General features: G+C 46.4%; 1 protein-coding gene across 3 annotated transcripts in view; it reads right to left on the bottom strand.

Annotated features, from left to right (window-relative positions):
- Window positions 1–4377: 4377 nt before the first annotated feature.
- erfl3 (Ets2 repressor factor like 3) overlaps window positions 4378–20657 on the bottom strand; it is an 83765-nt gene continuing 67485 nt past the window's right edge. For 2 of the 3 annotated variants that reach the window (XM_084052562.1, XM_084052561.1), the window contains exons 3-5: window positions 11719–11834; window positions 9588–10774; window positions 6929–7964 (exon numbers count right to left, since the gene is read on the bottom strand). In XM_084052562.1, coding sequence (XP_083908688.1) covers window positions 7056–7964; window positions 9588–10774; window positions 11719–11834 — 2212 coding nt within the window. In that variant the 3' untranslated portion in view covers window positions 6929–7055. Of the gene's footprint in view, window positions 6538–6928; window positions 7965–9587; window positions 10775–11718; window positions 11835–20657 lie in introns of those variants that run through there. The other variant, XR_014600454.1, reaches the window with a different exon arrangement.

Genomic DNA, 20657 nt, shown 5'->3' on the forward strand with positions numbered 1-20657 from the left:
ATGAAATAAAACATACGGGAAGAGAGAGAGAGAGAGAGAGAGAGAGAGAGAGAGGAGCGATAGAGAGACACAGAGTCTGTCTCTGAACCCAACGGGCCCCCGATCAATGTCACCCCCCCCCCCCCCCCCCCCACCGTCACGGTTGAGTGAGATCACGCCACAGTTTAGCAGGAACTCACAGACGACACTTCAGTTAGAATGCAAAGAAGAGATGAAGTAGATAACGAGAGGGAGAGAGAGAGACAGAGAGAGAGAGAGAATGAATTAAAGAATGCAGAAAGCAGGCAGTGCGACGCCTCGTCTGTTAACCCATTAAGAGCTGAGGCCGCGTCTAAAAAAAAAATCAAAATCCTAACAATTTTTCTGAAAAAAATATATAAAAAAAGAAATTCACGATTTTTCAAAAATAGCAGATCTACAAGCTCGTAGCGCGGCACTCGGTGCCGCGCTATGAGCTTGTAGATCTGCTGTTTTTGAATAGCCAAAGGCATCTAAAGTGACACAGATGCGTTCCAGGTCTTAATGGGTTAATTCGATATGAAGACAGTAGTAGTTCATAAGGCTGCCGTCAGTTCAAACAACACAGACACAGGGTTGGGGATTATACTTGCTTTGGGGGATGAGTTTTGTTTTCGTGTTGCATGTTGTGTGTGTGTGCGTGCGTTTGTCACATGCTCCATGGGGGGTGCGATGAGAAAATTTGCTGGGCCCGGGGGGGGGGGGGGGGGCTTGTATTCTACAGTGCCCCCCAGCTATAGATCTGTCTCTGTCTGTCTCGCCAGTGGCCAGCTCGGAGTGGCTGGTCAACATGGCGGAGGTAACCAATCAGATGTCAGATCTGACCCGTCTCTCCACTGATATTGACAACATATACTACTGACAGACAACAAATACAGAGGCCCACAGTAGCAATGTATGTGGAACATGTGTGCTAAGAAATCTGTGTGTGTGTGTGTGTGTGTGTGTGTGTGTGTGTGTGTGTGTGTGTGTGTGTGTGTGTGTGTGTGTGTGTGTGTGTGTGTGTGTGTGTGTGGCTTCAGGGGAGGGCAATTCAGGTCAGGCCTCACATGTCATACTCGCAGCATTTCCAGGATATCTTGCAGTAATCATTAACGCCGTTATTCCCTCACCTCTCTCTTTCTCTTTCTCTCTCTTTCTCTCTGGCTTCTTAACTGGCCTCGGAGAGCCTCTATAATCCAGAGCTGCTGGGAATTGTGGAGTATTAGGCTAACTGTCATAAGGGAAAAGACAGGATTTCCACCTCGGTAACAGCCGCCCGCTAACACAGAGATCTCACACACACACACACACACACTGGAGTCTCCTGGAGGTGGTGTGAGGCCACGGGCCAACTCCAGCCAGGGGCCGAGGGATAACTGCTGCAGTGCAATGGGCTGTACAAACAGCAAGAGTGGAGTAATGGCTACTTAAAAAGAGACTACTGCATGTGTATCCAGTGTGCCAGCAGAGAAAAACCTGCATGCGTCCATGAGTTCTAAAAACCTGCTTTGTTTGTGGAGGCAGGTTCTCGCTGGCCCCTGTGCTGCTGCTTCTGCTGCTACTGGGACAAAATGCCGACATTCCCTTCCCTTTTTTCTCACCGCCCCCCCCACCCCACCCATTAGCCTAGTAATGTTTACCTGCTTCTGACAGCTCAACATAATCCACTTTATAAAAAAGCAAAAGTCCTGAATCAGTCAACCAACAAATGCAATGCATTCTTTTTAAAATCTCTCTTTAATAATTTCATATAGAATATATAAAGATATAGTTTGTATATGTGTGTATTATTAGAGCTCAGTTTTTGGGACTTTGTACATAATATATATAAAAACAAGGCATAGAGAGGCAGTGTGTGTGCGCGTGTGTGTGTGTGTGTGTGTGTGTGTGTGTGTGTGTGTGTGTGTGTGTGTGTGTGTGTGTGTGTGTGTGTGTGTGTGTGTGTGTGTGTGTGTGTACGCGTACAAGTGTGTCTAACATGCCCTCGCTCTTTCTCTCCTTGGCTCTCAGGTTTCTTTAGTTAAATATCTCACACTTATTAACTACAGATCCCACAATCCCTCTGGGGGAGGGGGGAGGGGGGCAGGTCAAAATAGGGGGAACCGAATGTTTGAGAAAGACACGTATTTGGGAGGGGGGGGTGGGGGGGGGGGTCACAGTAATTGCTATGCCTCTACAACTGGCAAATCCGAATGATATGCCAGAGGAAATGTAAGTGCCTATTATTAGTATTTTCCATATAAGTAGATCTTCTGTATTGTCTCTGTGTGTGTCCCTTTTATGCCCATATATAGAGATCCCTGATGTCATCAATATATGACGTCATAGTACTGACATCATAGACTGGCATCCAAGTACTATGATAATGGGCACTACTGCACTAAGTACTCTGTCAACGGGTACAACAGGTATTGTAAAACTGGAGGGGCATGGACAGGGGGGTAGGGGGGTGGGGTGGGGGGGATACTGTTTGTTAACGACAGATGCTGGCAGAAGATCCAGCTGTGACGGCGTAATGAGAAACGGCCGTCGCTTCACATGACGCTAAACATGACGCTAAACATGACGCTAAACATGTCATGTTGACGCTAAACATGACGCTAAACATTATTTCCGTATCGTTTCCTCTATGCGCGCGGGGGGTTCATCGCGCCTCTCCTCTGCATCCTTGGTAGGAGGGAATGAGACGCGAGGGAAAGATGCAAAGTGCAGGGAAACATCGATGCAATTTAACCCTTTAAGACCTGAGGCGATTCTTTAAAATGTTTTCTAAATCCTAAATCTTTTTTGAAAATAAAATCTAAAAAAATGTTTTTTGAAAAAAAATCTAAAAACAATATTTTTCAAAAATAGCAGATCTACAAGCTCATAGCGCGGCACTCGGTGCCGCGCTATGAGCTTGTAGATCTGCTATTTTTGAATAGCCAAAGAAATCTTAAAATGACACAGATGCGTTCCCGGTCTTAATGGGTTAAGAGACTTGAGGATGCACCCAGAGAGAAAGAGAGGGAGCAAGGCGAGGCGCTAAAGGCAGTGTTGTGCATGTGGTTGTGTGTGTATGTGTGTGTGTGTGTGTGTGTGTGTGTGTGTGTGTGTGTGTGTGTGTGTGTGTGTGTGTGTGTGTGTGCTTGTGAACTTTTGCTGGTTTAGGTTAACACTAACAAGACTATGATTGTTAAAACAGCTCAAGCTGGTGAAATAGAGGACTTTGTGGGGAACCCATGGTCTGTGCGTCCAGAGGCACTCGCTCGATAAGAAGTTGCGCCAACCCTTTTTTTTTGTTGTTGTTACAAGTATGCAATTTATCTCACGCAACACGCCCGTCTAATATAAATGAACCACTAAAGACTGATTTATACTTCGTCGTACGGTGAATAGCTGATCTACAAGCTCACAATCTACAACGATCTCACGATCTACAAGCTTGTGAGCATGTAGATCGGCTATTTTAGAAAGAAAAATAGGGACGCCAGGTTTAAAGTAGTTAAGCCTTAACTACTGAGTTGGCTCTCAGGTTTCTTTAGTTAAATATCTCACACTTATTAACTACAGATCCCACAATACTGTTTGTTAACGACAGATGCTGGCAGAAGATCCAGCTGTGACGGCGTAATGAGAAACGGCCGTCGCTTCACATGACGCTAAACATGACGCTAAACATGACGCTAAACATGACGCTAAACATGACGCTAAACATTATTTCCGTATCGTTTCCTCTATGCTCGCAGGGGGTTCGTGGCGCCTCTCCTCTGCATCCTTGGTAGGAGGGGAATAAGACGCGAGGAAAAGATGCAAAGTGCAGGGAAACATCGATGCAATTTAACCCTTTAAGACCTGAGTACAACAGGTATTGTAAAACTGGAGGGGCATGGGCCGGGGGGTGGGGGGTAGGGGGGGGGTACTGTTTGTTAACGACAGATGCTGGCAGAAGATCCAGCTGTGCCGGCGTAATGAGAAACGGCCGTCGCTTCACATGACGCTAAACATGACACTAAACATGTCATGTTGACGCTAAACATGACGCTAAACATTATTTCCGTATCGTTTCCTCCATGCTCGCAGGGGGTTCATCGCGCCTCTCCTCTGCATCCTTGGTAGGAGGGGAATAAGACGCGAGGAAAAGATGCAAAGTGCAGGGAAACATCGATGCAATTTAACCCTTTAAGACCTGAGGCGATTCTTTAAAATGTTTTCTAAATCCTACTTTTTTTTGGAAAAAAAAATCTAAAAACATTTTTTTTCCCCAAAAAAATCCCAAAACAAGATTTTTCAAAAATAGCAGATCTACAAGCTCATAGCGCGGCACTCGGTGCCGCGCTATGAGCTTGTATATCTGCTATTTTTGAATAGCCAAAGAAATCTTTAAAATTACACAGATGCGTTCCCGGTCTTAATGGGTTAAGAGACTTGAGGATGCACCCAGAGAGAAAGAGAGGGAGCAAGGCGAGGCGCTAAAGGCAGTGTTGTGCTTGTGTATGTGGTTGTGTGTGTGTGTGTGTGTGTGTGTGTGTGTGTGTGTGTGTGTGTGTGTGTGTGTGTGTGTGCTTGTGAACTTTTGCTGGTTTAGGTTAACACTAACAAGACTATGATTGTTAAAACAGCTCAAGCTGGTGAAATAGAGGACTTGTGGGGGAACCCATGGTCTGTGCGTCCAGAGGCACTCGCTTGATAAGAAGTTGCGCCGACCCTTTTTTGTTTGTTTGTTAAAAGTATGCCATTTCTCTCACGCAAACACGGCCGTCTAATATAAATTAACCACTAAAGACTGATTTATACTTCGTCGTACGGCGAATAGCTGATCTACAAGCTCACAATCTACAACGATCTCACGATCTACAAGCTTGTGTGAGCTTGTAGATCGGCTATTTTAGAAAGAAAAATAGGGACGCCAGCTTTAAAGTAGTTAAGCCTTAGCCCCATAGGCTACAGTTTAGCTAGCCTATAGGCCTTCAGGATAGCAGGTTACCTCACAATCCCTACCCTTAAAACCCCCTCCCACATGAGCTCTTTCACCAACCTTCCATCTCTCCTTGCTGCAGCAAAGTTCCTGAGCTACTCCTACACTCTTCTCCTCCTCTGCTCTCTTTCTCCATTCACTTCAGTTCACTTGCTCCGAACCCAAGTCCTGATCATTATACATGGTGGTCCACTAACAGAAACAGAAAGAGAAAGAGAGAGAGAGAGAGAGGTACTAGAGGGGATAGAGAGAGAGAGAAAGCCACAAGGTAGAAGGATATACAAAAAAGTCAACGTTCTTAGAGATCAGTGTGCCAGAGAGTGATGGAGAGTGTCTGTACGTGTGTGTGTGTGTGTGTGTGTGTGTGTGTGTGTGTGTGTGTGTGTGTGTGTGTGTGTGTGTGTGTGTGTGTGTGTAAAAGTTGTGGTCCTTGAGTAGCAGTGTCCATTGCATAAGGTCTATGAGCAAAGCTTCCATTGTGAGTCCTCAAGTCCCATTCACCGCTGGCTGGGTCTTCTTGCAGTGCAGTGTGTGTGTGTGTGTGTGTGTGTGTGTGTGTGTGTGTGTGTGTGTGTGTGTGTGTGTGTGTGTGTGTGTGTGTGTGTGTGTGTGTGTCCATCCAATGAACATACAGCGATCGGCTTCCCTGAGTGGAGTGGGTCAGTTTTTCGGAGGAGTCGCCGCCCAACATTCACCCACGGCCGTTGGAGATGAGCGCTCCTGTTTATCTGTCCCTGGCATGTCCAAAGTAAAACCCAACAGGGATAAACATCTCCATAATATTCATTTCACTCTCTCACCCCTAACTCCTCCCTGTTTAAAACGTTTTTTTTTTTTTGTTTGGCTCTGTTCCATCATGTTCCTAACTCCAGGGCTGTGAGTTTTTTAGATTCAGGCACTTTTCTCCTTTTCTTTTTTAGAAGCCCTGTCATTTTTCAGTGTAAAGAAATAGCAAATGTAGGTACACACACAGACGTCCCCCCTCCCAAGTTTCTGCTGGCTGCCGTTGCTGGGCTGGTGGGCGGCTTGGTCACACAGAGAGAAGGGTGACCGCTCGCTCGCGTTGATAAGAGCAGGAGGAAGAGAGGTGGGATTGGGATCTTCCACATCATCATCATCATCTCCCCTCGTCTCCTTATGAGGAAGTCTCGGAGGAGCCCTGATCCTAACCGTGTGTGTGTGTGAGTGTGTGTGTGTGTGTGTGTGTGTGTGTGTGTGTGTGTGTGTGTGTGTGTTGGCCTGTACTCTCAGTTCACTGGGAGGTTTCGGGTGTCGGGTACGGTTCTTGGGGAGGTTTCAGTATTGGGGGCGGGGGGGGGGGGGGGGGGGGCTAGCGGAGAGAGCGGGTCCATTTACAATTCATTTTCCACGTCCATCTCCCTCTCCCTCCACACTGAACTGCATGTTAGTTTGATGACCTGACGAAAAGACGTGTTTTTACATGGAAACGTTGTCGCTGTAGTACTGCTGCGCACCCCAAAAAAAAAAAAGGAAAAAAAGGCTTTAATTCGTCAAAGCTGCTCCAGTGCCTTTGTTCTTTTAGTTTATACGTGTCCTCCTCCTCCTGTGACACACCGGCCCTGCCTCAACCTGCAGGGACGTGCACAGATAGACTCTAGGTGGTGCTAGAGCACATGCCCTTTGCCCTCTTGACCAGAAGTGCCCTTTTGAAAAAAAGAAGGGGTCTTCAATAGGGGGTCCTCAGAGTTACTACAGGGGGTCCGCCAAATCTTTATGTGATATGATTTGTCTTTTTACCATAACCACTCGAAACCTAGCATCCCTTTTCTGAGGAGAACTTTAGCCAAAAAATAGCCGATCTACAAGCTCACAACGCCTCGCGCTGCGAGGCGTTGTGAGCTTGTAGATCGGCTATTTTTGCCAAAGAGGTATAGGTGTAGAGGGAAAAAAGAGCAGACCAAGTAAAAAAAAAAGAAGTATAAATTACTTGAGCACCTGCCCCTCAAAGTGTCTGTGCACGCCACTGTCAACCTGGCTTGAGGCGCGGTGGAACTCCCTTTCTCGACTGACACGTTAGTGTTTGAGCCGTGTGTGTGTGTGTGTGTGTGTGTGTGTGTGTGCGCGCGCGCGAGAGAGATCAGCAGTCTTTGTTCTCCAGGGACAGTTGTGCTGTGGCGCGGTGCAGCTCGGCGCCGACGTGCCGGTGTGCGGCGGCCAGGAGGTGGGAGGAGGAGGAGGAGGGTGGTGTCGGCGGCGGCACCATGACGGAGCCGTTGTTGTAGCCCAGCGGGACGGGGGATCGGGACGGGGGGGGGCTGCCCGTTGTCCCATTCTCCTCCATGGCCTCGTCCTCCTCCGTCGGCCCCTCGCCGCCGTTCCTCCGCCTCTCCTCTCGCTCCACCCCGGCCCGTACCTTCTTGTCGTCCGTGGCCTCCTCCGGCAGGGAGGAGGACGACGACGAGGACGCCTCCATGCGTTGGTCCTCGCTCCAGCGCCGCTTGAAGCGCAGCTTCAGCGGGATGCATTTGGTCTGGGACGCCGTCCCGCTGGCGTGGGACGGGGAAGGGGGCGGAGGAGGGGTGGTGTCGTCGCCGCCGTCCGCCGGGTCGGCCGGCTCGCTCTTCACGGAGCTGCTCCCCGTGGGCACGCACAGCCCGCCGTGGGCGGAGGAGGCGGAGGAGGAAGAGGAGGATGAGGAGGCGAAGAAGGGCGATAGGAGGCCGGGGGGCGGCGGGGCGGGGGCCTTGAAGACGTCCTCGTCCAGGTCTTCGTCGGGCTGGTGGTGGTGATGATGATGAGGATGGTGGTGGTGGTGTAGGAGGTGGTGGTGGTGAGCGGCCGTCGTGCCGTTAGCCAGGTGGTGCTGGTGGTGCTGGTGGAGGAGGTGGAGCGGCTGGTGGAGGTGGAGGTGGGGGTGGAGTGGGGCGGCTCGGGCGTGGCGGGCCGAGAAGAGCTCGAAGTCTTCGTCCCGTTCGTCGGGGTCCTCGTCGCTGATGTCCGTCACCTCCACCTCCTCCTCCGACTCGATGTCTGAGATGGGCTCCACCTGGACGGACGGAGAGAGAGTGAGGGAGGTGAAGAGGTAAAGAGACAGAGAGTTAGGGAGGTAAAGAGACAGATAGAGAGTGAGGGAGGTAAAGAGAGAGATAGAGAGTGAGGGAGGTGAAGAGAGGGAATTGGTGGAAAAAAAAACAGAGAGATACATTGAGACAGAGTTGATGCTTTCACAACCTCTCCTTACACACCGTTGTAGTTGTGGGATTAATTCCCCCCTAAGGGACGGGTCGATTTCTAAAGAAGGGTAGCCCTGGAGAAAATGTATGTGCCCTGATCTAAAATGCCATGACCCTCCCTTTGACAAAAAAAAAAAACAATGACCCTCCCCAAGTGATTTAAAAAAAAAAAGATTAACCCTCCCCGCCTATAGGAGTGTCACAATATATTGTCCCACGATATAGCCTATCGTGGTATTAAAATGTGACGATAGGTATTGTCAAGATGTCATACTGTATCGTAATATTTTGTAAATTATTTTTCTTTTCTTCATTTTTTTTGCCCGTAAAAGTTACAGGAGTTCTTACTGTATGGTGTATGGTACGAAATGTAAAGCTTATCATAATCACAGTAATTATTAATCATGTCTTCCATCATATTCAAGATATTTTGGAGAGAAATGAAACAGACTCCAGTCACTTTCAGTTTAAAGCACTGCAGAGGGGAGGTGTTGTGTGTCAGCTGATGCTTGTTGACGCTCGTTAATGTGACATGCGTCAAAGCAGTTATGCTAGTCTGCACTCTCAAATCTAACACCTGTTGAAGTGTTGCTTAATTGTTCAACCGCCATCGTTAAGACGCTGAATAGATTTGACTGGGTCGTTCACACTTGCTGTGCGTTGATGGCTTGTTAACGACCGTCATTGATTCTAAATAGACCAAGATGTTACTGGATTTGAATCCTTTGTATCATTTGAAATAGAGAGGGGTCATTGACAACTGTTCTGTTGTACTAAAAATGTTTATAAAAAACGGACTATTTTATCAATTCAAAATTGCATGACCCTCCCTTGGATTCAAAGTAAAATTAGCTGAACCTCCCTTGTATTAAAATTAGAAAGGCATGACCCTCCCCTATTTTCCTCCAGGGACCCCCTTCTGTAAATTTCGACTGGTCCCTAAGGTATATTTTTTCAAACTGCTGTTTGTGTCATGAGTACATCTACACAGAACGCAGATATTACGTGCTGATAAATTGACAACATTTTTCTTCGGAACAAGGTTGATTTTTCACTGTGAATAAAGGCATGAACTACGCATAAGCTACTGTATATGAATAGTTAGATGCAGAATATTTGCAGTGCATTTTCATATTGTTTATTTTTCATGGCCCCGTTGTGTAAAGACCTTTACAATGATACGTTTCTCCAGACTTCACTGTGTAACTTGTTTCCACTCAACATGATAGAAGTTACGTATTTAGGCTTTATTGTTATTATTCTTTGGAAGTTTACTAGTAAGGCTTCCCCAAGTATTACAATTCTTCAATTTTATTGAGACTAGAAGTCATGTTGCCGCCGTGGTGTTTGACTGTGTATTTCTATCTCTTGTCTGCTTTGAATTCTACAAATCATTCACCTGCACAAACATGGGTTTCTACCGTGTTCCGTCTCACCTTGATCTTAGGCAGGCCCGCGCTGTTGAGCGACTGCGTGGACGAGGAGTTGGAGACGAACCCCGAGCCGCTGGCCGAGCTCAGGTCGCTGCCGAACGACAGCGAGGACCCCAGGCCGGAGGTGGAGGACGACGACAGGGAGCTCTGCCTGGGCGTGCCGCCCTGGCCGCCCCCCTCCCCTCTCTGCTGCTTCCGGCCCAGCGGCGGCGGCTGCAGCTTGAACTTGAAGGACGACATGTGGGGGGGCGGCTCACGCTGCTGCGGCGGCGGCGGCTCCTCGGCGCTCAGGTGCAGCGGGTGGTGGCTGATGGGGTGGGAGAGCTGGTGGGCCGAGTGCGGCGCGGAGTGGTGGTGGTGGTGGTGGTGGTGAGCCAGAGACGGGTGGTGGTGCCTCTCTGTGGTGCCTCTCTCTCCACCTCCTCCTCCCGACCGCTCTCCCCTCTCCCGCTCGGCGGCGAGGCCGGCCTTGTCTTGGGGCGGGCGGTGGGGCTGGGGGATGATGATGTTGGGGTAGTGGAGGAAGGCGCGGGGGCTGAGGTGGTAGTTGTAGACGGACTGGGTGTGGGCCTGCAGGTAGCGCTTCATGTCCTCCGGGTTGAAGGAGAAGTGTGAGCCCAGCATGGGGGAGAGGGTGGGGGAGGGGGTGTAAGGGAGGTGGGAGGACGGGGTCATGGAGAGCGCCGGGGAGAGCGGGGGAGGCGCCAGGAGCCCGCCGGCTCCTCCTCCCGGCCCGGGGAGGGGCGACACGGGGAAGGGGGAGAGGGACTCCTGGTGGACCCTGTGGCCCCCGGAGCCGGGGAGGCCCCGGCTCCCCGGGTGGCCCCCCGCGCCGCCGTACATGCGGAACAGCGACTCGTGCGACAGACGAGGGTGGATCATGCTCCTGTATCCTATCCCACCGCCGCCACCACTTCCTCCCACGCTCCTCTCCCCTCCTCCTCCTCTCTCGTCCCCGGCCACGCCGTTGCCCTCCTCGATCTCTGAGTTGACGGAGGTGCCGTCGCTGCAGTCGCTGACGGAGCCGCGGGCGATGCGGCGGGCCACGGCGCTGAACATGCCGCCGGGGCTACGCAGCTCCTCGTTGGGCGACAGCACCTCGGAGGGCGTGTGGACCGTGGACGTGGGGAAGCGGAAGTGGGAGCCCGCGCCGGAGGGGACCGGGGGGGCGCTCTGCGGGACACCACTCCCTGAGGGGGGGGGGGGGGACACAAAGGGTGAAGAGAGGAGAGAGAGAAGTTTAATGATCTCAGCCAAATTCAAACCCGCAATGCAAGCAGTTCTGCATCTACAGTACATCTACAGTACATCGAAAGCAGTGGTTCTCAAACTTTTTCATGTCAAGGACCCCCAAAAATGATATGTATTTGGCCGTGGACCCCCATCTCAAAATATTTTGTTCCAGGGACCCCCCAGAAGCAAAGATTTCAGTTACAAAGTTTGCTTTAAAAAATATATAAATATTAAGATTTGCACAAATGTTCCAAGATTTTTCAAAAATAGCAGATCTACAAGCTCATAGCGCGGCACTCGGTGCCGCGCTATGAGCTTGTAGATCTGCTATTTTTGAATAGCCAAAGTATAAAAGGTTAAAGTGGTTAAAATCCTTGTAATGCCATATTAACACATTTTTCTGGGTACCCCCTGGAAACCCCCCCAAGGACCCCTGGGGGTCCCCCGGACCCCACTTTGAGAACCTACAGTACATCTACAGTAACACGTGAGACTGCCAACATCTTCACCAATAACAGCATTTGTGTAGCTGACGACACAAAAACTAGACGGAAATAAAATACGGTAAAAGTAAAAAATGAAAGGAGGGGGAAGACATGGAGGGTCGTTCAACAAAAAGATAAAACTACAATAAAGAAATGGAATTGTAAGTACATTTATAACTATGTTTATGCAACGTATAGGCTGTGCATAATTATGCTGCATTGGCAGCCTCAGCCTCCTTTGGAGAAGGGAGAGAGAGACAAGAGGTCTAGTTGATTAGAGATAATATACGTATAGGCGTCTTTGGTGTAATCCTATGTAATCTAGCTATCCTATTGTAGGATTAGGTGATGTCTGTACAGGACACACACTCACACACACACACACACACGCACACACACAGTACACACACACGTACCAGTCGAGCCCATGTCAATGAAGGGGTAGTTGACGAGGACCAGTTTGTTGAAGTTGAACTTGTAGGTGAACCTCTTGCCTTTGGTCTTATGGAGGATCCTCTTATTGTAGTAATACCTGGAGAGAGAGAGACACACATATAGACCTGGTTAATAAACAAACACACTGGGTCCTCTCTTACACAACACTATACATACACACACACACACACACACACACACACACACACACACACACACACACACACACACACACACACACACACACACACACACACACACACACACACACACACACACACACACACACACACACAATACACGCACACACACTCATAGCAGGTAAAAATCAGGCTGGTTAACCCATTAAGACCTGAAGCCGATTCTACATGTCTCCTAAATCTCAACAGTATTCTGAAAAACGTATGTTTCTATATCAGTGGTGTTCAATCTTTTTCATGTCAAGGACCCCCAAAATTATATGTATTTGGCCGTGGACCCCCATCAAAATATTTTGTTCCAGGGACCCCCCAGGAGCAAAGATTTGAGTTAAAAATGTTCGCTTAAAAATATATATATATATTCAAAGATTTGCACACATTTTCACAAATTTTCAAAAATAGCAGATCTACAAGCTCATAGCGCGGCACTCGGTGCCGCGCTATGAGCTTGTAGATCTGCTATTTTTGAATAGCCCAAAGTATAAAATAATGCTTTTTAGCTCAAATCTGAAAATGACACAGTTCCAGGTCTTAATGGGTTAAGTGAATGACCAACACTCTGGCAAACAGTACAAGACTGTGGTTGTTGTAGCGGGAAGCTCCCAGGTGTGAAAGTGTGTAACTATAAGTGTGAATCAGGGCATCGCTGAAAAAAAAGCATTAGTACCCAGTGAACCTGAAAAGGAAAGAAGCAAAGCACTCATCAGACGAGTAGTACAAGTACAAGTGTACAAGGTGCACGGTTCAGGCGGAGATACTGTAGTTCACAGAAAGGAATACCAGCACTCACTTAAGTCCATTTATTTACTTATTTATTCAGGTCATATACCTCCAGCAGCAGCTTCAGATGGACGTTTCGGCCCACAGGCCCTCCTCAGGCCTGAAACGTTCGTATGAAGCTGCTGCTGGGGTGAAATAAGAGCCTAAATGGACTTAAGTGAGTGCTGGTATTCCTTTCTGTACCCAGTGAACCTACCTGGATATAAAAAAGGGTTTAAAAGAAATATATATACGGTTACTAATCTACACAAAGACCACCTAGAGATGAGACTGAGTGATGGACAGAGTGTGTGTGTGTGCGTGCGTGTGCGTGCGTGCGTGCGCCTGCATGTGTGAGTGCGTGCGTGTGCGTAGGGTAAACAGACATTAAATAAGGCAGACATCAGCCTTTGTAGCGTAACCGCATTAGGGCCATCTAAGCTCCCAACAGGACATGCATATAGTGCACGTGAGTACAATATATATATATAAGGTACTGCATGTGTGTGTGTGACTTGTGTGGGAGCAACATGACATGTGTGTGCTTAACGAATTAAGACCTGGAACGCATCTGTGTCATTTTTGGATTCGAGCTAAAAAGCATTATTTTACACTTTCAAAAATAGCAGATCTACAAGCTCATAGCGCGGCACCGAGTGCCGCGCTATGAGCTTGTAGATCTGCTATTTTTGAAAAATCCTGAAAATGTGTGCAAATCTTTGAATATATATTGTTTTAAAGCGAACATTTTTAACTAAAATCTTTGCTTCATGGGGGTCCCTGGAACTAAATATGTTGAGATGGGGGTCGGCGGCCAAATACCTATCGTTTCGGGGGTCCTTGACATAGAAGAAACATACGTTTTTCAGAAAACTGTTGGGATTTAGAAGACATTTATAGAATCGGAACCTCAGGTCTTAATGGGTTAAGCAATGTAGGAATATGTGCGATACATGTGCTCACATTTCATCCACATCCAGCCATGTTGGAGACAGAAGGTAGAAAAAAACAAGAGAGGATGTTTTAAGGCTAAAGTGTGCACCCGACCCCCCACGCACGCACGCACACGCACACACACACACACACACACACACACACACACACACACACACACACACACACACACACACACACACACACACACACACACACACACACACACACACACACACGCATCACGTCATTCATTCTGCTAAATGGTCCCATCTCTTTATGTAACACTAAAGCAACGCCGACAGCGGTACACCACGACATTATCTGTTTATGTAACGTCCTCTCTTTCTCTAACCCCTACCCTACCCCTATCCCTCTCTCTCTCTCTCTCTCCCTCTCCCTCTCTCTCTCTTCCTCTCTCCCTCTCTCTGTCTTTCTCAGGGCTGACAGAGGTCTACAAGGTTCCATTTCTATGAACCTTTATCCTCCCCTGGTTCTTTATGTAACGTCTTCCTAAGCGTCGTCCCCCCTTTCCCCTTTATGTAACCTCTGGATGTCATGGTCACTGACCTCCACACACATCACTCACCCTGACCAGAGAGAGAGGGAGAGAGAGAGAGAGAGAGAGAGAGAGAGAGAGAGAGAGAGAGAGAGAGAGAGAGAGAGAGAGAGAGAGAGAGAGAGAGAGAGAGAGAGAGAGAGAGAATGAGTGAGCAAGCAACAGTGAGTGAGTGAGTGAGTGAGTGAGTGAGTGAGTGAGTGAGTGAGTCACAGAGAAAGCGAGTACGTGAGCAAGAGAGAGGTCCTCTGAACTACAACTCTTTCAGAGTGTTTGACAGATAAGTAGTAGTAGTAGCAGAGTGTAGAAAAGAGAGTAACGACACACTTTGATCTCGCCGCAAAGCGGGCTCCTATGGGCTATAGTTCCAAACATTGGAACTATCTCATTGAGATAGACAAAGCACTTCCGCATTACATTCTTACAATGGGAGTCGACGCTAGTGTCAGAACTCTCTTTATGGCTCTGAGTAGTAGTAGTCAGGGTTGCCAGATCTGCTTATTATAATTTCCCACGCAAGATTTCATTTGAAAATAGCCGATCTGCAAGCTCCCAACGCGTCGCATCGCGTTGTGAGCTTGTAGATCTGCTACAGTGGTTAGCACTTGAAAATGGCAGTAATACCATCTGAGTGCCTCTGTGGTGCCACTGTGGTACCACCACTACTTGGTGGTGCCACATTTGACACCTTTTTTTAAGGTGTAGTGTGGCTGATCGGCCAGGATGTGGCGCATGTGAGACCATGAACCCTACAGTACATTATTAGCAGCAGGGGAAGGGTGAATGCATTTAAAAGTGATTGTTATTTTTATTTTTTGTAAACATAGAAACATAGAATTTTCAAATAGCCGATGTATATGTTAAAAGTGCACATGTGGCCCCATAGTCGCTTCTTTTGGGCTGGGTTTTCCTAGACCTGGTTGCTTGTTTCTCTCACAGAATCTGGCAACACAAGTAGTAGTAGAAGAAGTAGTAGTATGATTGAACTTGGATTGTGCCCAAATATGAACATGCCTGATGTCAGCACATATCGGCATTATTAGGCAATAGTTCTGTTGTGATGATGTCTTAATGCCCATGTAGTCAAATGCCCAAGAGGGAGGGAGGGAGAGAGAGGAAGAGAGGGACTATAAAGTGCATACTTCGGCTTGAATTAGTCAATGCTAGGTTTTATTTTTAGAACACCTACTGGGAGAGGTGTACTTTTGACCTACATGTCTGTCTGTCTGTCTGTAATACTCTGTATATACGTTTTGTTCATGTGTTTGTTTATATAACTCGTAAATTCCAAGGGTTAGACCCAGTTTATCTGTCAACTCGAAACATTCATTCTCAGTAAGTAAGTAAATAAATGAATACAATATTATTATAAATGGCATTTCCACAACCCCGAGCGGCTCTACCCGACCAATTTCCTTAACCCATTAAGACCTGGAACGCATCTGTGTCACTTTAGATTTGGCTATTGAAAAATAGCAGATATACAAGCTCGTAGCGCGGCACCGAGTGCCGCGCTACGAGCTTGTAGATCTGCTATTTTTTGAAAAATCGTGAAAAAATATTTTTGATATTTTTTTCAAAAAACTGTTAGGATTTAAGATTTTTTTTAAAGAATCGCCTCAGGTCTTAATGGGTTAACATGTTGGGGCCTGAAATTGAGAACTCTCCGGGCCGTGTTGCTCTTGCGTCACACCCCAGGGGGGTCGAATGGGCGGTCAATGAGTGCGTGTGTACTGTGCGTGTGTGTAATGTGGAAGAGTTGCTGACTATCATTATCAGACTATGGCCAGACAGACGGCCTTCACCCCCGGTCGGTCTCACTCTCTCTCTCTCTCTCTCTGTCTAATTACAGTATGCTTATTACACTTGTGCTGGACTCTTTTGTGTGAGGCGCTCTGACCACAGACTGTTGCTCTTTTTCACTCAGGCCTCCATCCTCTCTCATCCTCACTTTATCCCTCTGATATCTCTCTCTCTCTCTCTCTCTCTCTCTCTCTCTCTGGGTCTCATCACCACCCCCCCCCCCTCTTCACTTTATCCCTCGCTCTGCTCTTGATCGTCCCCTGAGGCGAGAGAGAGAGAGCGAGAGAGAGAGACAGAGACAGGACAGACCTGTACTGTTGAAAACATTGTTTACGCCAGGGACAAAGCGGCATGTAATTTGCTCTAGGGGAGGCACTCACACAATGGCTGTGGAGAGGAGAGGAGAGGAGAGGAGAGGAGAGGAGAGGAGAGGAGAGGAGAGGAGAGGAGAGGAGAGGAGGAATACCCAACTGATATGTGACAATGAAAAGTTTACATTTATTTTAGAACCTCATTTGGGCAGTCCAATGCCACTTAACCCATTAAGACCTGGAACGTATCACTGTGTCACTTTTTTTATTTGAGCTAAAAAAACATTATTTTACACTTTGGCTATTCAAAAATAGCAGATATACAATCTCATAGCGCGGCACCGAGTGCCGCGCTATGAGCTTGTAGATCTGCTATTTTTGAAAAATCGTGAAAATGTGTGAAGATCTTTGAATATATATTGTTTTAAAGCGAACATTTTTAACTCAAATCTGTGCTTCTGGGGGTCCCTGGAACAAAATATTTTGAATTGGGGATCTGTGGCCAAAAACGTTTGAGCGCCACTGATATAGAAACATATGTTTTATCAGAAAACTGTTGGGATTTAGAAGACATTTGTAGAATCGGCCTCAGGTCTTAATGGGTTAACCCAATACTCTTATACTCAGAAAGAAAAGACAACAGCTTAAATAATAAGAATAATAATAGTCTGGTTAAAGGGCTGCGACTACCATGGTAAATGCTCATCACATGTGCAACCCAAACAGACGTCTTGAACTTCACTTTAACTGGTTATTACATTTCTAAAATTGTATTCGTTTCATTTTCTGTTGATGGATTATTCTACTGATTGTTTCACACATGGCCTGGTAACAGGGTTGCCAGATCTGCTTATTATAATTTTCCCGCAATATTGTATTTGAAAATAGCCGATCTACAAGCTCACAACGCGTCGCATAGCGACGCGTTGTGAGCTTGTAGATCGGCTATTTTCAAATAGCTGACGTATATGTTATAGTGCTCATGTGGCCCATATAGTCGCTTCTTTTGAGCTGTTTTTTCCTAGACCTGGTTGCTTGTTTCTCTCACAGAATCTGGCAACACATGGCCTGGGTAATCAAAAGGATGTGGGTTATTATACAGCTCCACTTGGTTCAGTGTAGTAGGATCATCATGGCACAGGAAGTGCAAGCCAGATGATAAGCAGTCGATGCGCGGCTGTTACATGCGGCGCATGTTGCTAATGCGTAAGAACAAGACTGAAAGGTCGCCCTTTTCCTATTCTCCCTCCCTCTCTCTCTCTCTCTCTCTCTCTCCGTCTCTCTCTCTCTCTCTCTCTCTCTCTCTCTCTCTCTTTGAAGAGCATTTGAACTCACTTCAAAAGAGAAGAAAGGGATTCTTTGAGCGCCTGTGTTTAGCTGCCCACCGCACTCGCCTTACACACACACACACACACACACACACACACTGAGCATGGAAACACCCACGAGTGAATGCGTGTGCGTGTGCACAGACACGCACACACACACACACACACACCTCGCATGTACTCTGACAGTCTATGATTGCAATCTCACCTTTGACCTTACGCAATGTCACACACATACTCCAACACACACACGCACACACACACACACACACACACACACACACACACACACACAGTATGCATGTAACAGCATGTGCATGCTCTCACACATACACATATCCTGAGCATACGTATATATGTACGTCCCAGGGAATCATCTTTATCCTGCTCCCTGTTGCATCATACAATATAAGATTGAACAATGTTATGTTGGACTTAGTGAAAGCCTTCCATAAAGCACACTGTGTCTCTCTGAGTGTGTGTGTGAGTGTGAGTGTGTGTGTGTGTGTGTGTGTGTGTGTGAGTGTGTGTGTGTGTGTGTGTGTGTGCGTGCGTTTGGAGGCCACGGATTAGGCCTGATTACACAAACGTGATGTACTGTACAAATCATACAGATATCAACACTCATACACACATTATACACACAAGAGAGGGAGAGAAACTGACAGAGAGTGCATGAGAAAGAGAAAGGGAGAGAAAAATGAAGAGGTGAGAAAAAGGGGAAGCAATGACAAACCATATTCAAATTCTAGGTCAGTGTCAGACAACATTGTGCTTAAGCACTCAGGTATGACTGATGATTAGATACGACTTCTATTTAATATTCAACTTACTAACTAAACCATAGACTATCTTGTCTTAACTCATTGAGACCTGGAACTGTGTCATTTTTAGATTTGTGCTAAAAAGCATTATTTTACACTTTGGGCTATTCAAAAATAGCAGATATACAAGCTCATAGCGCGGCACCGAGTGCCGCGCTATGAGCTTGTAGATCTGCTATTTTTGAAAAATCGTGCAAATGTGTGCAAATTTAATATATATATTATTTTAAAGCGGACATTTTTAACTCAAATCTTTGCTTCTGGGGGTCCCTGGAACAAAACATTTTGAGATGGGGGTCGGCGGCCAAATGCATATCATTTTGGGGGTCCTTGACCTGAAAAAGTGTGAGCACCACGGATATAGAAACATACGTTTTACAGAAAACAGTTGGGATAGAAGACATTTGCAGAATCGGCTTCAGGTCTTAATGGGTTAAGTGTCGCACAGCACAGGACAAACTGTCTCACCTCAGTGCATTATTGTCCTTATACCAACCAACCGCACATACCAAGGACAAAAAGAGAGGCTGTATTTATATTTCTTTCTTAATCAATTAAGAAGTCGTAAGTAATTTGAGAAGTCGGGCAAACAAAATGCCGTCTTCTTGCCAACAGCAGCTTCAGCAGCTTGTTTGCTCAGGTTATGTGCAGTGAAATATATCAGGAGCATTGATTTAGAACAGGGATTAAACCGCTAACCAGGACCATGTTTGAGGTGATCTGATAATAACGGAGGCAGCCGGGGTGAATCCATCATCTGCAACTTGCCAATGAAAAATGTGTATTTTTCCATTGCCATGGTATGAATATATATATATTAACTGTTATATCAACAGAACAAACTGTGTTCTCTCGATACTATACATTTATCACATACCCAGCCTTTATTTGCCTTGGCTGATAGGTTGATAAAAGGACTATTATTGGGTGAAACCATGCTAAGGATCGCATAATGACGTGTTGCTCTAAATATAGGTCATTTTTCTGAGGGGGGAAATATAATGTTGAATAATGTAATGTTGTTAAATGTACGTTTCTAAATATTGTGCGCCGCTTATGTTGACATTACGAACCAGTTATAGTTGTTGCTGGCTTTGTCATTAACCCTTTAAGACCTGGAACGCATCTGTGTCACTTTTTAATTTGAGCTAAAAAAGCATTATTTTACACTTTGGCTATCCAAAAATAGCAGATATACAAGCTCATAGCGCGGCACCGAGTGCCGCGCTACGAGCTTGTAGATCTGCTATTTTCGAAAAATTATGAAAATGTCTGCAAATCTTTGAATATATATTGTTTAAAGCGAACATTTTTAACTCTATTCTTTGCTTCTGGCGGGTCCCTGGAACAAAAAAACATTTTGAGATGGGGGTAATTTGAGAAGTCGGGCAAACAAAATGCCGTCTTCTTGCCAACAGCAGCTTCAGCAGCTTGTTTGCTCAGGTTATGTGCAGTGAAATATATCAGGAGCATTGATTTAGAACAGGGATTAAACCGCTAACCAGGACCATGTTTGAGGTGATCTGATAATAACGGAGGCAGCCGGGGTGAATCCATCATCTGCAACTTGCCAATGAAAAATGTGTATTTTTCCATTGCCATGGTATGAATATATATATATTAACTGTTATATCAACAGAACAAACTGTGTTCTCTCGATACTATACATTTATCACATACCCAGCCTTTATTTGCCTTGGCTGATAGGTTGATAAAAGGACTATTATTGGGTGAAACCATGCTAAGGATCGCATAATGACGTGTTGCTCTAAATATAGGTCATTTTTCTGAGGGGGGAAATATAATGTTGAATAATGTAATGTTGTTAAATGTACGTTTCTAAATATTGTGCGCCGCTTATGTTGACATTACGAACCAGTTATAGTTGTTGCTGGCTTTGTCATTAAATACATCTAAATGGCTTTGATTCAGAGTGCCATTCAGCATGTCAGTGTCTAGGAGTATCAAAGATAATTTTTGGTATTTTATTTCCAATCGTGCGTGTTTGTTCCCAACACTGAAAAAACACGAATGCTGTCCAAGTGTTCTGTCACATTATACAAAACGTGATGGGGCAGTTCTTAAAAAAAAAAGAGTAGGAACAAGGCTGTGGGAATGCGATAAAGTAATTATCACCTGGCATTCATCAACAAATGCCCCGGGTGATAATATATACAGTAAAATGGACAACAGGGTTGACTAA

This window comes from Gymnoscopelus microlampas, assembly GCF_963454915.1.
Source record: "Gymnoscopelus microlampas genome assembly, chromosome: 3".
Classification (NCBI taxonomy): Eukaryota; Metazoa; Chordata; class Actinopteri; order Myctophiformes; family Myctophidae; genus Gymnoscopelus; species Gymnoscopelus microlampas.